Source organism: Schistocerca americana, chromosome 5, assembly GCF_021461395.2.
Source record: "Schistocerca americana isolate TAMUIC-IGC-003095 chromosome 5, iqSchAmer2.1, whole genome shotgun sequence".
NCBI classification, from domain to species: domain Eukaryota; kingdom Metazoa; phylum Arthropoda; class Insecta; order Orthoptera; family Acrididae; genus Schistocerca; species Schistocerca americana.
In genome coordinates, this window is record NC_060123.1 from 335,947,640 (window position 1) to 335,967,787 (window position 20,148).

A 20,148-nucleotide genomic window follows, 5' to 3' on the forward strand; every position below is an offset into this window, starting at 1 on the left:
TGTGGTTTTGTTGCAACAATGCTCGTCCATACGCCTTCAGGAATTCTTGGAAAGTCTAAAAGGTGATATGTCTGACCATGCTCCACACACCACTGATGTAGAACATAGTGATTACCACCTCTTCAACAGAATGTAATGGTGTTTCATGAAATCAGAAGGTGCTTCAAGAAGTTGTTAGATTTTGATAAAGTCACTGAGAACATGATTCTGCATTGAGAATATGTAAAAGCTCAGCCGTCATAACACCTTAATGTCACGTTAAATGCTAAGAAGTAGCTTTATTGTAGGTTAAACATTTAAATAGTAAAAGTGTCTTAACATGTGATCAGTATTTTCTTGGTAACCAAAAGAAATCTACTTTCCAAATTGTCCTCTTAGAAACACGGCAGAACCTTTACAGAACCTTGTTATTCACTGTGCCTCATTGTTTCAAATTCGGAGTGCCTATTGCCATATGAGGGACACATGAGTGATACACTCTGATTTCTATCATATATTAGATAAAGAATGTTTTAAGTTTGAGAATGTTATAATTCTTTCAGAATATAGTGGTCTAGTATGTACTTCACTGAGTTCTTTTTCCCCTTACAGCTTGAAAGTGCTACAACAGAAAATGAGACATTATTATCAAGGGAGCAGAGTCTGATTCATCATGTATCAGAATTAGAGAAACAGCTGCAACAACAGCAGCAGCAGCAGAGTGTAAAAACAAAGGCAACTTCATCTGAGGATTCTGACAAAATCCATAAGCTGCAGGAGAAACTGTCTGATTTAGAAGAAGAAAAGAAACATCTTCATGACATAAATGATTCACAGGTAAGATTAATTACTGTTGACACATTTGTATCACTGTCAACATTTTAAATCCATAAGATCCTTAGATTGATTGTGACTGAATTTTTAGTTAAACCAGAATATTAGAGTGATTAATAAGCTTTAGAAGCTGATGTTACCAGTAACAGAGATTATACAAACATTGATGCTGGTTAGGAATAAACACAGCTCAATTTAGACATATATTTCCACCATTTCTTGTTGAGTTGTTATTTTGTTTTGCATCCTTGTACTTTGATTTCAACAACATTAAACACACTGTTAAGACATTCTATCATTTGTATAGCCTATGTGCTCTGTCAAAAATGAAGAGTGTCTGCTGATATTACTAAAGAATTATTTGTGGAGTGATATTAGTTGATTATCCCCAGTGGTAATGGACAAGTACTTTACTACAGACAAGTCCTTATTTTAAAATGGTATTTTTTTAAATTTCTGAAACAATCACTTTTTTATGATACAGTTATAACAGTTTTTGGCCTTCAAAGGCCATCGTCAGATGCCATGGGTGGTATGTGATGAACAGATGTTCATGTGTTATCAACTAACATGAACACTTGCTCATGAGATGCTGCCCACAGCATCCGGAGGTGGCTTTTGAATGTTTAAACCAATTATGATTCTATTATAAAAAAGTTATTCTGTCAAAAATTTAAAAAATAATACCTTACAGCAAGTCATTCACGTTCTTCACAAACAGAACATCATTTTTCCTAAAGATATATTCTTATGTTCTACCAAAAAGTCATCTAAGTGATCCACCACTAAAGAATTGAGATTGATGCTGCAAGATTGGATACATACCAAATGCATTTAGTTAGTGGGGTTACTTCCAATGCACACATTCTGCATGTCATTTTCCGTGGCATTGTGTCGGAGCTCCACCATTTATGCCTTCTGGTGGAGTGAAAATATGTCTGAAAATAACTGCTCATCTATGGCCACTGAGTCAATTAATTTTCATGACATCTGTCACAGCATAAGGACTGAGCACAAGGTTTGAAAATAATATCTCACTAATGTCATTTAGTAAATAGTTCCATAATAAAAGGGCAGGCTCTTTATTTGTTGTCAGTGTCTTTATGCTAGACTCTCACATTTGGAGTTCCGCACTGAATAGAAATGATGTTTCCATTTTAAGGGAAACTGAAAACATTTGAAGTGAAGGCTACAGAATTATGTTAAAAATTAAGGTGACACATGCAGTACAAAATGAAAACGTCCTTGGAAGAATAGTCAAGAGAAGTAATCTGTGGAAAATCAATGCCAGAAGTATTAAAAGGGTTATGGGGCATGGGCTAAGAGATGGAGTAAAGCTGACAACATTATCGGGGAAGTCGAGGATTATAATGTGTAAAACAGATAAGCAAAAGATAATTGTTGTAGCAGATAGCATTGAAAAGATCAGTATAAGACAGGAAGATACTTAGAATTGTAACTAATCAGTCAACAGACAATGATTTCACAGAGAATCCTTTACAGGTGTATATCACTTTTGATCTCCAAAACAAGTAAATTTTTAAATCCCAGTGAGTAAGAAAAAAGATTTTTGAATAGTTTTTTTAGCAGCAATTGTCATAATTTAAGTGCTACTTCCTGCACAGCCAGAATTTAACAAATACATCTTCATATTCACAATAGACCACTGAAATCATCTGTAGGATTAGCTAAATAAACCTGTTAATAAAATGAAATTTAATAATAAAACATGCCAGTATGTATCACACGGAGGGGAATGAAACATTATATACTGGAGTAATATGAAGCAGCAATGACAGCTGAAAATAGTGAAATTTGTTGAAGCTTAAACCTTTTAAACCAGAAATAAATCAAATTTTCATTAAAGAAAAATTATAGAATGAAGTCAAAAATGGTTTCTCTGTTTGTGGTGTATTACCTGTGTAAGATGAAATGTTATGGACACTTTTAGATTAGATTAGATTAGATTAGATTTACTTTCATTCCAATTGATCCGTAGTGAGGAGGTCCTCCAGGATGTGGAACATGTCAGAAAAACAACAATACATGACAAATATTTAAACTAAAACAAATAAGCTAATGTACCACTCCACAGGTCCCAAGTGGAATGATCGTCATTTTTTAATGAACACTAAGAGTCATTTTACAAATACTATTGCACTGAATTTAAAATAAAAAAGTTTTATATTTATTTATAAGGTAAGAAACATGTAATACAACTACTGTAATACTTATTTACAATGAACACATTACTGCACTGAAATGGTGCAGAAGTTAGATTATACTTACACACACACACACACACACACACACACAAATTTTCAGTGAACACATTACTGCACTGAAATTGTGCAGAAGTTATGTTGTACTTATATACAAATCAGTTGGTTTTCCTCAGAAATTCATCAATGGAGTAGAAGGAGTTGGCCACCAATAAATCCTTTAGGCTTCTCTTAAACTGAATTTCATTGGTTGTTAAGCTTTTTATGGCTGCTGGCAAGTTATTGAAAATGTGTGTTCCTGAATAATGCACACCTTTTTGTACAAGACTAAGTGACTTTAAATCCTTGTGAAGATTATTCTTATTTCTAGTATTGATTCCATGAATTGAGCTGTTGGTTTGAAAAAGTGATATATTTTTAATGACAAATTTCATTAAGGAATAAATATATTGGGAAGCTGTAGTTAGTATCCCTAGTTCCCTAAACAGGCTTCTGCAGGATGTTCTTGAGTTCACACCACATATAATTCTTACTGCACGTTTTTGTGCCCGGAAAACTTTAGCTTGGCTTGATGAATTACCCCAGAAAATAATCCCATATGACATTATGGAATGAAAGTAAGCATAGTATGCCAGCTTTTTCATTTTTATATCCCCTATGTCTGACAAAATTCGCATTGCAAACAGAGATTTGTTAAGACGCTTCAGCAGTTCTGTGGTGTGCTCCTCCCAGTTGAATTTATTATCAAGCTGTAATCCCAAGAATTTAACACCGTCCACTTCTTCTATCTTCTTGTCATCATATGTTAGACATATACTCTTGGGACACCCCTTACAAGTTCTGAACTGCATGTAGTGTGTTTTTTCAAAGTTTAGTGACAAAGAATTGGCTAGGAACCAGTGATTAATGTCTACAAATATTTTATTGGCTGATCTTTCTAAGACTACACTTGATTTGCCATTTATTGCAATGTTTGTATCATCAGCAAACAAAACAAACTTGGCATCTGGTAATGTTACTGATGAAAGGTCATTGATATACACAAGAAAAAGTAAGGGCCCCAAAATGGAACCTTGTGGGACCCCAAATGTAATTAGTTCCCAGTTGGATGATGCCTGATAGCTTGATACATGTCTCTTTCCTAATAACACCCTTTGTTTCCTGCCAGAGATATAAGATTTGAACCATTTTGCAGCATTTCCTGTTACACTATAATATTCTAGTTTACTTAAAAGGATATTGTGATTTACACAGTCAAATGCCTTTGACAGATCACAAAATATACCAGTTGCCTGCAATTTTTTGTCTAATGAATTAAGTACATTTTCACTGTAAGTGTAGATAGCCTTCTCAATATCAGAACCTTTTAGAAATCCAAACTGTGACTTTGACAGTATGTTATTTGAGATAAGATGGTTATAAAGACGACTGTACATTACTTTTTCGAAAATTTTTGAGAATGCTGGCAACAGTGAAATTGGACGGAAATTTGATGCTATTTCTTTATCTCCCTTCTTAAACAGTGGCTTAACTTCAGCATATTTCAGCCATTCGGGAAATATTCCACTGATAAACGACTGGTTACACAGATAGCTTAATATGTTACTTAGCTCAGAATCACATTCTTTAATTAACTTTGTTGATATTTCATCATACCCACTAGATGTTTTTGATTTTAAAGATTTTATGATGGACATTATTTCTGTTGGGGTAGTGAGGGTCAAATTCATATTATGGAAGTTACTTGAAATGTCTGGTCTAAGGTAATCCATAGCAGCATCTACCGAACCTGACAACCCCATCTTTTCAGTAACAGTTATAAAATGTTTGTTAAAAAGTTCTGCAACACTATACACATCTGTCACCAATGCATCATTTACTCTTAATGCTATTTGTTCCTCTTCATGTCTGGTTCTACCGGTCTCCTCCTTCACTATATCCCATATTGTCTTTATTTTGTTATCTGATATGACTATCTTTTCCTTGTAATATATTTGCTTTGACATCCGTATTACAGTCTTTAATATTTTGCAGTATTTCTTATAATGTGCTATAGCATCAACATTGGAAATGTTTCGGATTGACAGATACAGTTTTCTTTTTGTTTTACAAGATACCCCTATTCCTCGAGTAATCCATGGCTTCTTTGTAGACTTTGCTCTAACCTTGGTAAGTTTTGGGGGAAAGCAATGTTCAAATAAGGTAAGCACTTTATTAGCAAAAATGTTATATTTTTCATTCATGCCATGAGCACTGTAAACATCAGTCCAGTGAATGTCTCTGAGGAGTGTCCTAAAATAATCAATTTTTGGCTTACTGATTACCCTCTTGAGCTCAGATTTAACAGATTTTATATCCTGTTCAGTATTAACATTTAACAGAAGGAACTGCATGTCATGGTCTGAGAGGCCATTGACTATTGGTTTTGTAATATAATTTTGTTCATTTGACTTTTCTATAAAGATATTATCAATGGCTGTTTGTGAGCAAGTGGTTATCCTAGTGGGGAACTTTACTGTGGGAATTAAGTTGAATGATAGTGTTACTAACTCAAATAGGTTCTTATTGGGAGAGTCTTTAAGGAAATCTACATTGAAATCACCAGCAACCACTATTTCTTTGTTTTTGGTTGTTAAATGGGCCAGTACAGCTTCAAGGTGGTTTACAAACAGATTAAAGTTACCTGCAGGTGCTCGATATACACTTAATATTATGAAAGATTTTTTGTGAAAATCTAATTCTGTTGCACATGTTTCCATATGCTGTTCTAGGCAAAATTTATGAATGTCTATGTTCTTAAATTTATGACAGTTCCTGATGAATGTGGCAACTCCTCCTTTCTCCATTTCTGATCTACAATAGTGAGATGCTAACCTAAACCCTGTAACACTTAAAAGTTCTATACCAGTGGTCACATGATGTTCAGAGAGGCAGATTATGTCAGCTGGGTTTGAAGACTCTAATTCATCTATGCAGATAGTTAATTCATTAATTTTATTTCTCAGTCCTCGAATATTTTGATGCAATAAAGATAGCTGACATTTCACATTGACTGACTTAAAATTGGATGGAGTTAAAATATCTGCTGACAGTTGAAAATTCTTAACCAATGGCTGTTTATGTTGATGTAATAAGCTGGAATTATGTTTTTTGATTTCTTTCTCAAACTGAAGGTTTGTCTCAGTTCTAACCTCTCTTAAAATTTGTTTTCTTTCTGTCCTCCCTACCCTAAAAAAGGGTCTTTTCTGAATCCTATAACCACTGGTATTTTACCACTCATGACAGTGCCTCCCCCCTTTAACTTTCCTGCTATTTCCCCAGCCAATTTACCCTTCCCCTTCCTGTTGAGGTGAAGGCCATGCCTAGTATAATCCCACCTACTGACAGAATCAACATGAACCACACCAATGTGTGACCCCGCACCCGACATGAGCAGCCGTTCCAGCTCCAAATTAACTCTCTTGACAGAAGAGTTCAAATGAGGTCGGTCATGGCGCCCAAAATGCTCTTAAGTTGAAGGCTTTTGAGACACACGCTAACAATCTGAAAGCTTTATGATGCTTTAGAATGAGCATTATTAAATAATATTCTTCATGGAATGTTTGTGACATGCAAACTGTAACCAGTGAGAGAATGTGTTATAGTATCAGTTGCAGGAAAAAGGGACAAATTCTTGTGGGAAGTAAGACACCTGTGCAACATTTCTATTTGAGACATTGATGAGAGCTGGTGTGGTGCAAACCATTCCAGAAAGTTTAGTTGGCTGGAACAAAAAACACCTTGTGCATAAAAAAATGTATAAAATTATCACAGAGGAAATGTATAAGATTGGAGTGGTTGGAAAGGAGGAATTCAAACACCATCCAGTTCTGGAAAAAGGATTATAATGTGCCACACTGGAAACAGAGATGAGTTCATGTATAATGCCAGCTTATGTTTTATTGGGCAAGAAGAAGGTGCAGATTATCATTCTCAAATAAGTGCCTGCCAGATATTATAAAAAATGCTTTAGGAGTGTTATTGAAAAATTACCAAACACATCTGTGATTGCTTTTGATCAGGCTCCATATCACGTGATGATAAATCCAGTACAAAGAAATCCATCTATGAAATGGAGAAAGGATTTTGTTATTGAATGAATGGAAAGCGATAATGTAGAATTTCCATCTAATGCCACATCATATGAGGAATTTACAACAGCAGGCTTACTGGAACAAGCGCAACAGCACTTCAATGCACAGGAATACCTGTTGCAAAGTATATTGCAATAAGTGGACAAGGAAATTAAACTTCTGTGGTTGCCTGGAGCACATTGTGAATTAAACGCCATTTAACTTATTAGGGCATTTGTCAAGAACAAGGTAGCAAAGGAAAACAACAATGTTAAAATAAATGATACTTTACAGTTGTGTTGCTCTGCTGTGGTAAGTGTTCATCAAAGTGTCTGGAGGAATTCAGTGAGTCTTGTACAAAAACTTGAAAATGGTTATGCACAAAGAGCACACTGTCTTGAAACAGCAATAGAACCTTTGCTGATCCAAGTAGTGACTCCAATAGCAGCAGTGAGACCTCAGCCAGCAATGAAAGTGATTAAGGTTGGTTTTATTTCAGACATTATTCTGTACTGCAAAAATTACACATTCAAGCTAATCAACTTTTCTATGTACTGTTGAAATGTGCTATACAAATGTTCATTTATTGTGAGCTGCTTGCATACTGAGAATTTATTTGCAGTATCTCTCTACTTGCAACAAAAACTGAATGCAGCAGTGCTGTACTGGACTCCAACTACGAAGTTGTCATTCTTTGCTGATGTTTAGGTGCTTATGGTGCATTACAAAAGCAACGGTGCACTGGTATGACAACTACACTCCACCACAGCTTCGCATAAATTTCAGCTACTAACACAATTGCTTTACAAACTCTTAACTAAAAAACACAAGGTGTTTTAATTGGTAAAGACATATGATGCAGCCAATAAAAGTTAAAGCGTAACACAAGTGCCTTCTCATTGCATTAACTGCAACGGTAAGCTTAATCGCAGTGTCCTGCGTCTGACATTATAGCGCTCAAACGAGTAATCAGAAAATTACAAAAATCTGCGTGTAAATGAACAAGGTTGTGCATTTGTCCTAATTACGATCTGAATCTTATGCATCGTTAAACTTGACACACTCCGAAAAAGCTAGAAAAACCGCAGTTTCTCTTAAATATTACCACGTGTGTCACCCCTATTTCAACTAAAATGTTATATTCATACACTAAATAAAAGTAGAAATATCCACGACTCTGGAAATGTATAACATATCGATGTTGGTAATGCGGTGTGACCAGAATATGAGCTTAAAGTCAAGGTCAATCATTATGAAATGGATAATAATCTTCCTGTACAACACTCCATCTTCCATGCTGAATTGTGGATGCTTAACAACCAACTGCTGACAGTGTGGGTCAGCACTTTGTCTTATCTCCATTCTTCCAGGTCTGTTTCGTCGCCTTCCATGGCATGAATTTTGAGACTGAGGCCATCCGCATTCCTGTGCGATTTACCTAATTGATGTGTGCTACTTCAAAACATGTGAATTCACTGTTGTAATATCCAGCAAGTTAAATGACTTGTTGGATCTTTTAAGTCCTAGTAACTATTTCAGTGCCACAAGATCAGTTATTACTTTGAAATATCATCCGTATAAATAACAGCAGAAATAAATTATTCCGCATATTAAGCACTAGCATTTCTTCCTGAGTAGCTGAATAATTTTTTTCTGCCTTAACTAAGTTATCTTGATACATATGCTATTGGATGCTCTTGTCTGTTTACTTCTTGGCTTAAAATACACCACAAGATAAAATTGTAAACATCACACAACAGTATTGGTAATCTGGAAAAGCAAGAACTGGACTAGAAGTAATAAATCTTTTAGATTTAAAAGTGCTGTCACAATTTGGAGACAATTTTTTTTTTTTTTTTTCATTTTTTTAAATAATTGAATGGTGAGTCACACAATTTCAATGAATTTCAGTATGAATTCTTTATAAGAATTACATAGGCCTATATATGGCTGCAATTCCCTTATTTTTTGTGTACATCGGAAAATTTTTGATGGCATCAGCAATTTGTGGATCAGTGCATACACCTTTCAAGCCAGCAATATAGCTCAATAACAGACTTTTTGCAAAACAAAATGGCATTTTTCCGAGCTGAGCGTTAACTGTAGAATATAATATAATATATTGTCATATAACATGTCCTATACAATCATTTGATTGAAACTTTGGTGACTCAGCAATGAATACAATTGTATGCCTACATAGGTGTATGTACTGAAGAGCCAAAGAAACTGCCTATTGTCGTGTAGGGCCCCTGCAAGCTTGCAGAAGTGCCTCAACACGACATGGCATGAACTCAAATAATATCTGAAGTACTGCTAAAGGGAATTAACACCATGAATCCTGCTGGGCTGTCCATAAATCTGTAAGAGTACAAGGGGTGGAGATCTCTTCCGAACATCATGTTGCAAGGCATTCCAGATACGCTCCATATTTTTTCATGTCTGGGGAGTTTGGTGGCCAGCAGAAGTGTTTAAACTCAGAAGAGGGTTCCTGGAGCCACTCTGTAACAATTCTGGACACTTGGGGTGTCGCATTGTCCTTCTGGAATTGCCAAAGTCTGTCAGAATGCACAATGGACATGAATGGATGCAGGTGATCAGATCGGATGCTTACATATCTGTCACCTGTCAGAATCATCTCTGGACGTATTGGCTCCCATATCATTCCAACTGCACACACTCTGCACCATTACAGAGCCTCCACCAGCTTGAATAGTCCCCTGTTGACATGCAGGGTCTGTGGATTCATGAGGTTATCTCCATACCCATAAGCATCCATTCGCTCAATACAATTTGAAACAATACTCGTCCAACCAGGCAATATGTTTGCGGTGATCAAGAGTCCTATGTCAGTGTTGACGGACCCAGGTGAGGTGTAAAGCTTTGTGTTGTGCAGTCATCAAGGGTACACAAATGTGTCTTCAGTGCTGAACGCCCATATCGATGATGTTTCGTTGATTGGTTTGCAGTCTGACACTTGTTGATGGCCCAGCATTGAAATCTACAGCAATTTACAGAAGGGTTGCACTTCTGTCATGTTGAACAGTTCTCTTCAATTGTCGTTGGTCCCGCTCTTGAAAGATCATTTTCCGACCATAGCAATCTCCTTTATGTTTTACTGGATTCCTGATTTTCATGGTACACTTGTGAAATGGTCGTACAGGAAAATCTCCACTTCATCGCTACCTCGAAGATGTTGTGACCCATCGCTCATGCGCCGACTATAACACCATGTTCAAACTCAAGTTAAATCGTGGTAACCTGCCACTGTAGCAGCAGTAACCAATCTAACAGCTGCACCAGACACTTGGCCAGCTACATATCTCTGTATTTGAATACATGTGCCTATACCAGTTTCTTTGGCAGTTCAGTGTATAACAACACATACATGTGGTAAAAGAAAGTATATGCACACATACACAAGCACGTTACAACATAAAAAGCTGATTAGTGTTAACATTTCTTCCACTTTCTTAAATTTTTCTATAGTGTTATAACATTTTAAATATTTTGTGGTGATTGTTTCTATAGTTTATAAATATAGGAAAAGAACACATACCTGTATTAAGAGGACACACACACACACACACACACACACACACACACACACACACACACACAAAACATAGAATGAATTATCCTTAAGTCTTATGAACATAGGTTTGCTAGATTGCGTAGTGTTTGTTCCTATCATACCTCTGATGATTTTTTCTGTAGCTTGAACACTCTGAGACGCTTTGATTTTTCAGCACCTCTGAAAATTATGCCATATGTAACAACTGATATAAAATGTACATGATAAACAATTTCCTCAACAGCTAAGTCAGTTACTTTGTTTAAAATTCTCATTGCATAAACAAAACTGTTTGATCACCTCACGAGGCAATTCATGTGATCAGTCCATGAACAGTTTTGTTTATACACCGTGTCCCACTCAAAAGAGACCCCACAGACAAACATTTGCTTAAATTACACTTAAACACTTTGCATAAAAATCAGAAAATGAAATTAACATGTCATACCTTGTTCATGGGGAAATAAAGCTGAATAACAAAAGATGCTGCAAGTGACCACCCTCGATTTGTAAACACAGTTGAAGATGATGCTGTAGATTCTCGAATTTTGCTGCCAGAACCTCTGGAGACACTGTCTGGTTTTCTCAGATGATGTTCTCTCGTAAATCTTCCAAGTTGTGTGGTTTGTTCCTATAGACCTTGCCTTTTAGGCCACCCCGGAGGAAAAAGTCAAGTGGTGTTAAATCAGGTGACGTTGGGGGCCACAGTCATTTTGAAATCACTCTCCGATGCTAAAATGATTCGACCTCAGCCATGGTAACTCCAGACATGTGGCATGTGGTGCCATCTTGTTGGTACCAGCTTTGAATAAGTTCTTCATTGTCGAACTGGTTCACAAATTCCCAAAACATTTCAACATTTCACCGTAAACTGCACTTGACACTATAGACTGAAAAAAAAAATGGCTCTTAGATGCGATGCCATGATATTGCTCAAAACACACCAATCTTTTGTGAATGCAGGGGTTGCTTGCCAGTGCATGAGGACTTTCATTATACCACAGATATGTATTCTGAGATTTTACGTAGCTAGAGAGGTGGAACCATGCCTCACCACTAAACCATGTGTACTGCAATATTCTTGGTCTGTGAGCAATAAATTGCTGAAGTCAATGGCAAAATGTAATGCATTTGTCTTTGTCATTAACATTCAGTTCCTGAACAACAGTAAGCCTGTACGAATATATGCTACCTTTTTAGCAGTTCTGCGACATGCTCCATGACGTTCCACATTCCTGAAATAAAAGTCAGACTGACTTAGCAGGAGAGGCCAACAGTTGTTGTTTCACATCAGTCACTCTTTCTTCCATTAATGGCGGCTGTTCCCTGCCTTGAAGATCCAACACAGTTCCATTGCTCTCCATCTTGTTCGCTAACTTTTGAATGCGCCATTTAGGTAGTATATGCTGGTCACCAAACTGTTCAACAAACATTCACTGACATGTCTTAATGGAAACAGTAATCCAATTTGTTTTACAAGAAACATCTGTTCTTCGACAGAGTGATGATACATTGTCGCTAAACACTGAATGCTGAACTCAAGCCACAGCACTGTTGTGTCAATTGATGTTGCTGAGTGCAGTGTTGCCTCATCAGATGTCACAATTTACACGGTGCAATTTTGGAGGAACTGCTACACATTTGTGGCGTCTCTTTTGAATGGGGCACATTGCAGTAAATCCAAGAAGTTTAACAGAATCTGCAGTGACAAGTTCTTCACATCATAATTTAAATGTGTTATATATCCAACAGAATGTTTGGTCCTGAAATATACAATTTGTGTTTTGTAAGATTCAGTTTCATAGTATTATTATTTATCCAGTTTTCTTCAAGTTATTGAAATTTTTTTGCAGTATTCTGTACTAGCTCTTCATTGTTTTTATAGCAAACTACTACTGCTGAGTTGTCTTCATACAGAATTGTTTCTGAAGTTATCTTAAATGACATGTTGTTTACATAATGCAGGAACAGTAACAAGCCTAGTATGGACCTCTAGGGTATGCCTGCTTGTGTTTCCATCCAACTAGACTGGGCTATCTCACCTTTTTGTTGTTTAACTGCCCTGCCTGTTGAACACTGTTTACCGGCACTACACTCATGGAGTATTCGATCGACAAATATGCTGGGAGAAACTATCCTCTGTTTTCTATTTTTGAGTTAGGATGATAACCAGATTTTACATGGAAGCCATAAGCAGCCATTTTATGAAGCAGCAGTTTATGGTTTACCATATGGATTAGATTAGATTAGATTAGATTAGTACTTGTTCCGTAGATCATGAATACGACAGTTCGTAATGATGTGGAACGTGTCAGGTTAATAAAAGGTATCTATGCAAGATACTACATTACACAAAATATTACACGACACTTAATATCTATGTGGGGGTTAGGGATATTACGCACTTACTATATCCAAAAATTCATCTAATGAGTAGAAGGAGTTGTCATTGAGAAAGTCTTTTAATTTCCTTTTAAATGCTATTTGGCTATCTGTCAGACTTTTGATGCTATTAGGTAAGTGACCAAAGACTTTTGTGGCAGCATAATTTACCCCCTTCTGAGCCAAAGTTAGATTTAACCTTGAGTAGTGAAGATCATCCTTTCTCCTAGTGTTGTAGCCACGTACACTGCTATTACTTTTGACTTTGTTTGGATTGTTAATAACAAATTTCATAAGTGAATACATATATTGTGAGGCTACAGTGAAGATCTCTAGCTCTTTAAGTAAGTGTCTGCAGGATGATCATGGATGAGCTCCAGCAATTATTCTGATTACATGCTTTTGTGCAATGAGCACTCTTCTACTAAATGATGAGTTACCCCAGAATATGATGCCATACGAAAGCAGAGAATGAAAATGGGTGTGGTAAGCTAATTTACTGAGATGTATATCGCCAAAATTTGCAATGACCCTAATAGCATAAGTAGCTGAACTCAAACCTTTCATCAGATCTTCAGTGTGTTTTTTTCCAGTTCAACTCCTCATCAATGCATACACCTAGAAATTTTGAATATTCTACCTTAGCTACCGATTTCTGATCAAAGTATATATTTATTAATGATGTCATTCCATTTACTGTCTGGAACTGTATATACTGTGTTTTGTCAAAGTTTAATAAGAGCCCATTTGCAGAGAACCACTTAATGATTTTCTGAAAAACATCGTTTACAATGTCACTGGTTAATTCTTGTCTGTTGGGTGTGATAGCTATACTTGTATCATCAGCAAAATGAACCAGCTTTGCGTCTTTGTGAATATAGAATGGCAAGTCATTAATATATATTAAGAACAGCAGAGGACCCAAGACCGAACCTTGCGGCACTCCATTCTTGATTGTTTCCCAGTTTGAGAAATTGCCAGGTTTTTTTTTGCATATTACGTGAACTGCTTATTTCAACTTTCTGCACTCTTCCAGTTAGATATGATTTAAACCATTTGAGCACTGTCCCATTCATACCACAGTACTTGAGCCTATCTAGAAGTATTCCATGATTTACACAATCAAAAGCCTTTGAGAGATCAAATGCTTTAGAGAGATAAAAGGTGCTGGATACATTCAGCAATGTTATCAAGGCATTTGCTCATTTTAGTGATCAGTTTGTTAATAGTGTGCACAGTACTTTGCCCCTTCTTAAATCCATATTGGTTATTAAGAATAAAGTTACATTTATTTTATTACTTTTTTGATTGATTACATACTGTTTGCTCAACTATTTTAGAAAAAAAAATTGATAGTATACTGGGCAGAAATTTCCTGTCTTGTGGATAGATCAAACTTCTGCAGATTACAGCGTATGGGGACAGCAGCTCTCATCAAATGATTGAATTCTTATGTGGCATAGATGGTGTGCAATATTGTGACATCCTGTTCTTACTATTTTTGTCAGAATTTCATCCCAGCCCACAGATTTATGATTTTTTTATGGAGTTTCATAATGTCAGCCATTTTATGGTAGGGTAAATGAACAAATTTAAATTCTCCAGATCTGTGTTGCATTATTTGTCCTCAGACAGAAGATAGACAAACTGAAGGCTGATACCAGTGTGTTGACACACAGAACTGTGTCAAGGAAGTGTCTTGCTGCTTTTAAGTGTTGCTGAGCAGTCGGGTCAGTGACTGATGGTGGTCGAATCCCATTTCCTGGTGCTCTGTCCTTTCTTCTAAGCCCTACTACAGTTCATCCCATTATGGTACACTGAAGTCTCTATTGGGGAGAGGAACTGTCTACTGATGTGACACAAGTAGAAATACGGTAGATGTCGATTTGGAAGCAATGGGGGATCCAGTATTACAGTCAGAGTTTTACTGAGCTTTGGAAGAAGTGTAGTCAAATAAGGTGGAAGTCATGGATAACATTCCTTCACAATTTCTAAAATCATTGTGAAAATAGCAATCAAATTACAATTCAACTTAGTTTATAGAATTTGAGAGTGGGCATATACCTTCGGACTTCCAGAAAAGTATCATTTACACAATTCCGAAGATAACAAGGACAGCGCAGATTGAGAATTGTTGCACAGTCAGTCTTAGTTGATGCAGTCAAGCTGCTGACAAGAATAATATGTCGAACAATGATAAAGAAAATTTAGGACCTGTTAGGTAGTGATCTGTTTAGCTTTAAGAAATATAAAGGCACCAGAGAGGCATTGTGCTTGATAGTGGATGCAAGATCAAGAAAAATCTAGGCATCTTTGTAGTTGTTCACCTAGGAAAGTCATTCAGTTATGTACAATGGTGCAAGATGTTCAAAATTCTCAGAAAATTGGTACAAGCTTTAGTGCAAAATATATATAAATGTACAGTACTTATCAGATCCAAGAAGGAACGATAAGAATGAAAGACCAATAACAAAGTACTCTCATTACAAAGGGTGTAAGACTGGAACACAGTTTTCACCCCTATAATGTTCAGACTATACATCAGAGGAGGCAATGACAGAAACAAAATTTAGGTTCAGGAGGATGAAATATAAGTGACAAGATTTTCTGATGGTGTTGCTCTTCTGACAAGTGAAAGTGTGGAAGAATTATGGGAAATACTCAATCATTTGAAGAGTCCACTGCCACAGAATATGGATTGAGAGTAAACTGAAGAAAGAGGAAAGTAATTAGGAGAGCAGAAGTGAGATTAGTGAGTAACGTACCCTCAAAATTGGGGACCACGAAGTAGATGAAATGAAGGAACTCTGCTACCTTGGAAGCAAAATAACACTTGACAAATAAAGCAAGGACATCATATAAAGCAGACTAGCACAGACAAAGAATGCATTCCTGACCCAAAGAAGGCTACTACTACAAGCCCAGACCTTAATTTGAGGACTTCGACACACAGGTCGCCGAAGTGGAGTCCACTCAAAAGACCTGCATCCGGCGAACGATCTACCCGTTGGGAGGCCCAAGCCACATGATAGTTACATTTACATTTGAGGACAAATTTTTTGAAAAATTTAAGTATTGAGCACAGCATTGTAGGTAAGTGAAACATGGGCTGTGGGAAAGCCACAACAGTAAGACAGTACTGGGCACTACTCACTGTAGATTGTATGGTTAGCTCAAGCCCCACACATGCTATGGCATGAAAATATATATATTTGTTGTAGTCAACACTCATCTTAATTGAGTGGCCCAGAGATGTAGCTGGTTTCAGAGTTTGGCTACGTTTTTCATCATAGGGTGCCAGCTCACACCTGTTGTAAACTCAATTTTCAAGCTGAAATAAAATATAAAAAAGCAATGCAGGCAGGTATTGCAGTGAAACTTAAAAATATTGAAACACTCACTTTGATTTATAATTTGAACAAGTAGTTTATTTCTATTTTTCCATGAAAGTCTTCAAAATATTCACTAAACACTTAAAATGCAGTCTGAGGGGCTTTTATGTAAGGGTGGCCATTAATAACTGATGCTACAACAGTTCACTATAAAATTCACATGTGATCACGACACTCAGCAGTTTGTTTACAGTTCGCAGAATACACTGTTGTCTGCAGTCCTAATTGCGATCAACTTGGTCGTTTTCGAACGTCGAACGTCTTTTGCCTTTACAAATGTCTGCTTGTGTCTGTGTATGTGTGGATGGATATGTGTGTGTATGCGAGTGTATACCTGTCCTTTTTTCCTTTTTCCCCCCCAGGGTAAGTCTTTCCGCTCCCGGGATTGGAATGACTCCTTACCCTCTCCCTTAAAACCCACATCCTTTCGTCTTTCCCTCTCCTTCCCTCTTTCATGATGAAGCAACCGTTGGCTGCGAAAGCTTGAATTTTGTGTGTATGTTTGTGTTTGTTTGTGTGTCTATCAACCTGCCAGCACTTTTGTTTGGTAAGTCATATCTTTTTAAAATACATACTTAATTACTCATGTACCTCTTTAAACTTTAGAATGCTGCCACTAGTTCGTCTATTTGAATTTATTTATTACCAAAAACACAGTTTCTCTCAGTCGAATCCCATATTCTGACCTTTCATTCAAAAATTGCTCAATGCAGCTCTCCTAGCCGCATCCGTAAACACTTTGTTCTTATTAATCGGCCAAAGCATTACTGAGATATTAGCCTTTGAACTTTCATAAATTTACAACTTTTAAGACATCAATAACTTTTAAACTATTATATATTTTTGTGGTGTGTCTAGATAATTTAGTCCTGTTTTTATCAATTTATCTCTGGCATATAAATTTCTCTGGCATATAAATTTCTCCAGATGCGCAAACATGGCCATATGCGCCCCTGCCAAGCGTCTGCTCGGATTTTTCCAAGGCTGCATAAATGCAAGCTGCTCACCATGGCCCCATAGTAACCACCAGCCATGTGCTCTGTGGCAGGAAACTGCCACTCTTAATATCCCAACACAGCATGTGCATTCGCAACAGGAGTGTCTGAAGTTATGTGGACTGGTAAGGTAAGGGATGAGGAGGTTCTTTACAGAATTGGTGAGGAAAGAAATTTGTGGAAAACACTGATTAGAGGAATGGACAGTATGACAGGACCATATGTTGTGAGATCAAGGAATAAGTCTCGTGGTACTAGAGGGAGCCATATAGTGTAAAACCATAGCGTAGTACATAGACTGGAATATATCCAACAAATACTTTGCGATGTTGGGGGTAAATGCAACTCTGAGACAAAGAGGTTGGCACATGAGAAAAGTTATCGTCATCCGTATCAAACCAGAGGACTGACAAAGAGAATATTAATGATCCAACTACCAACTGCAACAGCAGAACTGACCTTGTGAGTAACATTATTGAGCTTATCAATAATTACAGTTCTTCATCAGTTATGAAAAAGAAAGCATATAGATTATATGTGCTAACATTTTTTTTTTTTCTTTTTAATACAATCCAATTAAATCTATCAAAGAATAGAGTGAAAGATGTATAATAGGATGAGACTAGGGCAAAACATCTTTTTCCGTTTGCTAGGATTTCATTTTATCTTTTCTCCCTGTGATAATCGTGACAAGTGTTGTTCACATGAATGTGAAATGTTGTTGCAATTAACACCATTATATTGCACCTCAGACACTTAGAATGTGTTATAAGAGTAATAAATGACAAAACATGTTGTATATTTATGCACAGAAATATAGTTTCTTCTTTACTATAATCTCAAATTGTACAGAGAGGTAGTGATCATGTTCTTTATTTTATAGCAACAACAAATTGAGGAACTGTCAGCTGACCTGAAAGACAGATTGACAAGGATAGAAGACTTAGAGTCAATGATAGAGAGTATGAAAGAAGATCAGCCTAATAAAGAACGATTGTTGGCTGCTATCGAAAGTGATAAAGTTGCTGCTGCAAGGGCCGTTGCGCAGAATCAGAAATTGAAAGAACGGCTGGAAGAACTTGAAAATGGGTTTGTGACAATGGTTTGTATTGTTACTATATGTGAATGATAACCTGTGTAATATGTAAGGCTTTTTTTTTAATACGTATTTGTAAATAACTGTATATAAAAACAAAGATGAGGTGACTTACCGAACAAAAGCGCTGGCAGGTCGATAGACACACAAACAAACACAAACATACACACAAAATTCAAGCTTTCGCAACAAACTGTTGCCTCATCAGGAAAGAGGGAAGGAGAGGGGAAGACGAAAGGCAGTGGGTTTTAAGGGAGAGGGTAAGGAGTCATTCCAATCCCGGGAGCGGAAAGACTTACCTTAGGGGGAAAAAAGGACAGGTATACACTCGCACACACGCACATATCCATCCACACATACAGACACAAGCAGACATGTCTCTAAATATGTCTGCTTGTGTCTGTATGTGTGGATGGATATGTGCGTGTGTGCGAGTGTATACCTGTCCTTTTTTCCCCCTAAGGTAAGTCTTTCCGCTCCCGGGATTGGAATGACTCCTTACCCTCTCCCTTAAAACCCACTGCCTTTCGTCTTCCCCTCTCCTTCCCTCTTTCCTGATGAGGCAACAGTTTGTTGCGAAAGCTTGAATTTTGTGTGTATGTTTGTGTTTGTTTGTGTGTCTATCGACCTACCAGCGCTTTTGTTCGGTAAGTCACCTCATCTTTGTTTTTATATATAATTTTTCCCACGTGGAACGTTTCCTTCCATTATATTTGTAAATAACTGTTCGTATTGTGTATTTCAGAGCAATACTAAACTAGAACTGACAGAAAAACTGCAGTATGAGCAACACGTAAACAAAGAAAAGTGTGAACAAATCCTGGATTTGGAAAATGAGCTGAAAAACATAAGGTAATTATAATTTATGGTTATTGGTAAAGGGAAAGACATCAAACTTAACAATAAGTTGATTCCCATTTTGCTGTGAAACTTGAGAGTAGGCTCAAGATGCATGTGGAGGAAATGAGTTTTAATATTACTGGGAGACCTTTTAATATCCATCTGTAAAAAACATACAGTGCTTCTATGTTTAAAAAAATCGTTAATACTGAAAAGACAGTGTATCACTACTGGGAGAAGTAATGGGGACATGGCTGTGTTCATTAACAACATACTGTGCCTCACCTCTTATATACATAGGGGACCAGAACTGTGTTCACCAAATGATTTGTTTTCTGAAAACTCAACTCATGGCCCCCCACCCTCACCCTTAATCTGCCTTTCAGTTCTTAGTGCCTTTAATGCAATACCTGAGACATATAACATTCTAAAGAGCTACTCCTGTACTTGCACTGAAGTTTGTATCAATCAGCCATATTCCATTTAACAGTGGAGGAAGGAATGGAAGAAACAATTACCAGAGAATATGAGCTTGGTAGTAGGAATGAGAGAGGAGAAAGACTAATTGAGGAGCGTTTATTCAAAGCTCGATATGTGCAAAAAATTTCAAAGTTGAGTTAGGCATGGTAATGGCATAGCGTTGACCTTTGACTCCGTTTTCACATTTATTTGTGTCATTTAGACTCAATACATTGAAAGTAGCAGTTTTTATATGTTTTATT

The 20,148-nt window shown here is 36.8% G+C and overlaps 1 protein-coding gene across 1 annotated transcript in view; it reads left to right on the forward strand.

The window, feature by feature from the left end:
- LOC124615331 (golgin subfamily A member 2-like) overlaps positions 1–20,148 on the forward strand; it is a 120,609-nt gene that overhangs the window by 83,439 nt on the left and 17,022 nt on the right. Inside the window, exons 7-9 of the mRNA XM_047143130.1 lie at positions 592–816; positions 18,374–18,592; positions 19,332–19,438. Of these exons, the coding sequence (XP_046999086.1) occupies positions 592–816; positions 18,374–18,592; positions 19,332–19,438 (551 nt within the window). The remainder of the gene's footprint in view (positions 1–591; positions 817–18,373; positions 18,593–19,331; positions 19,439–20,148) is intronic.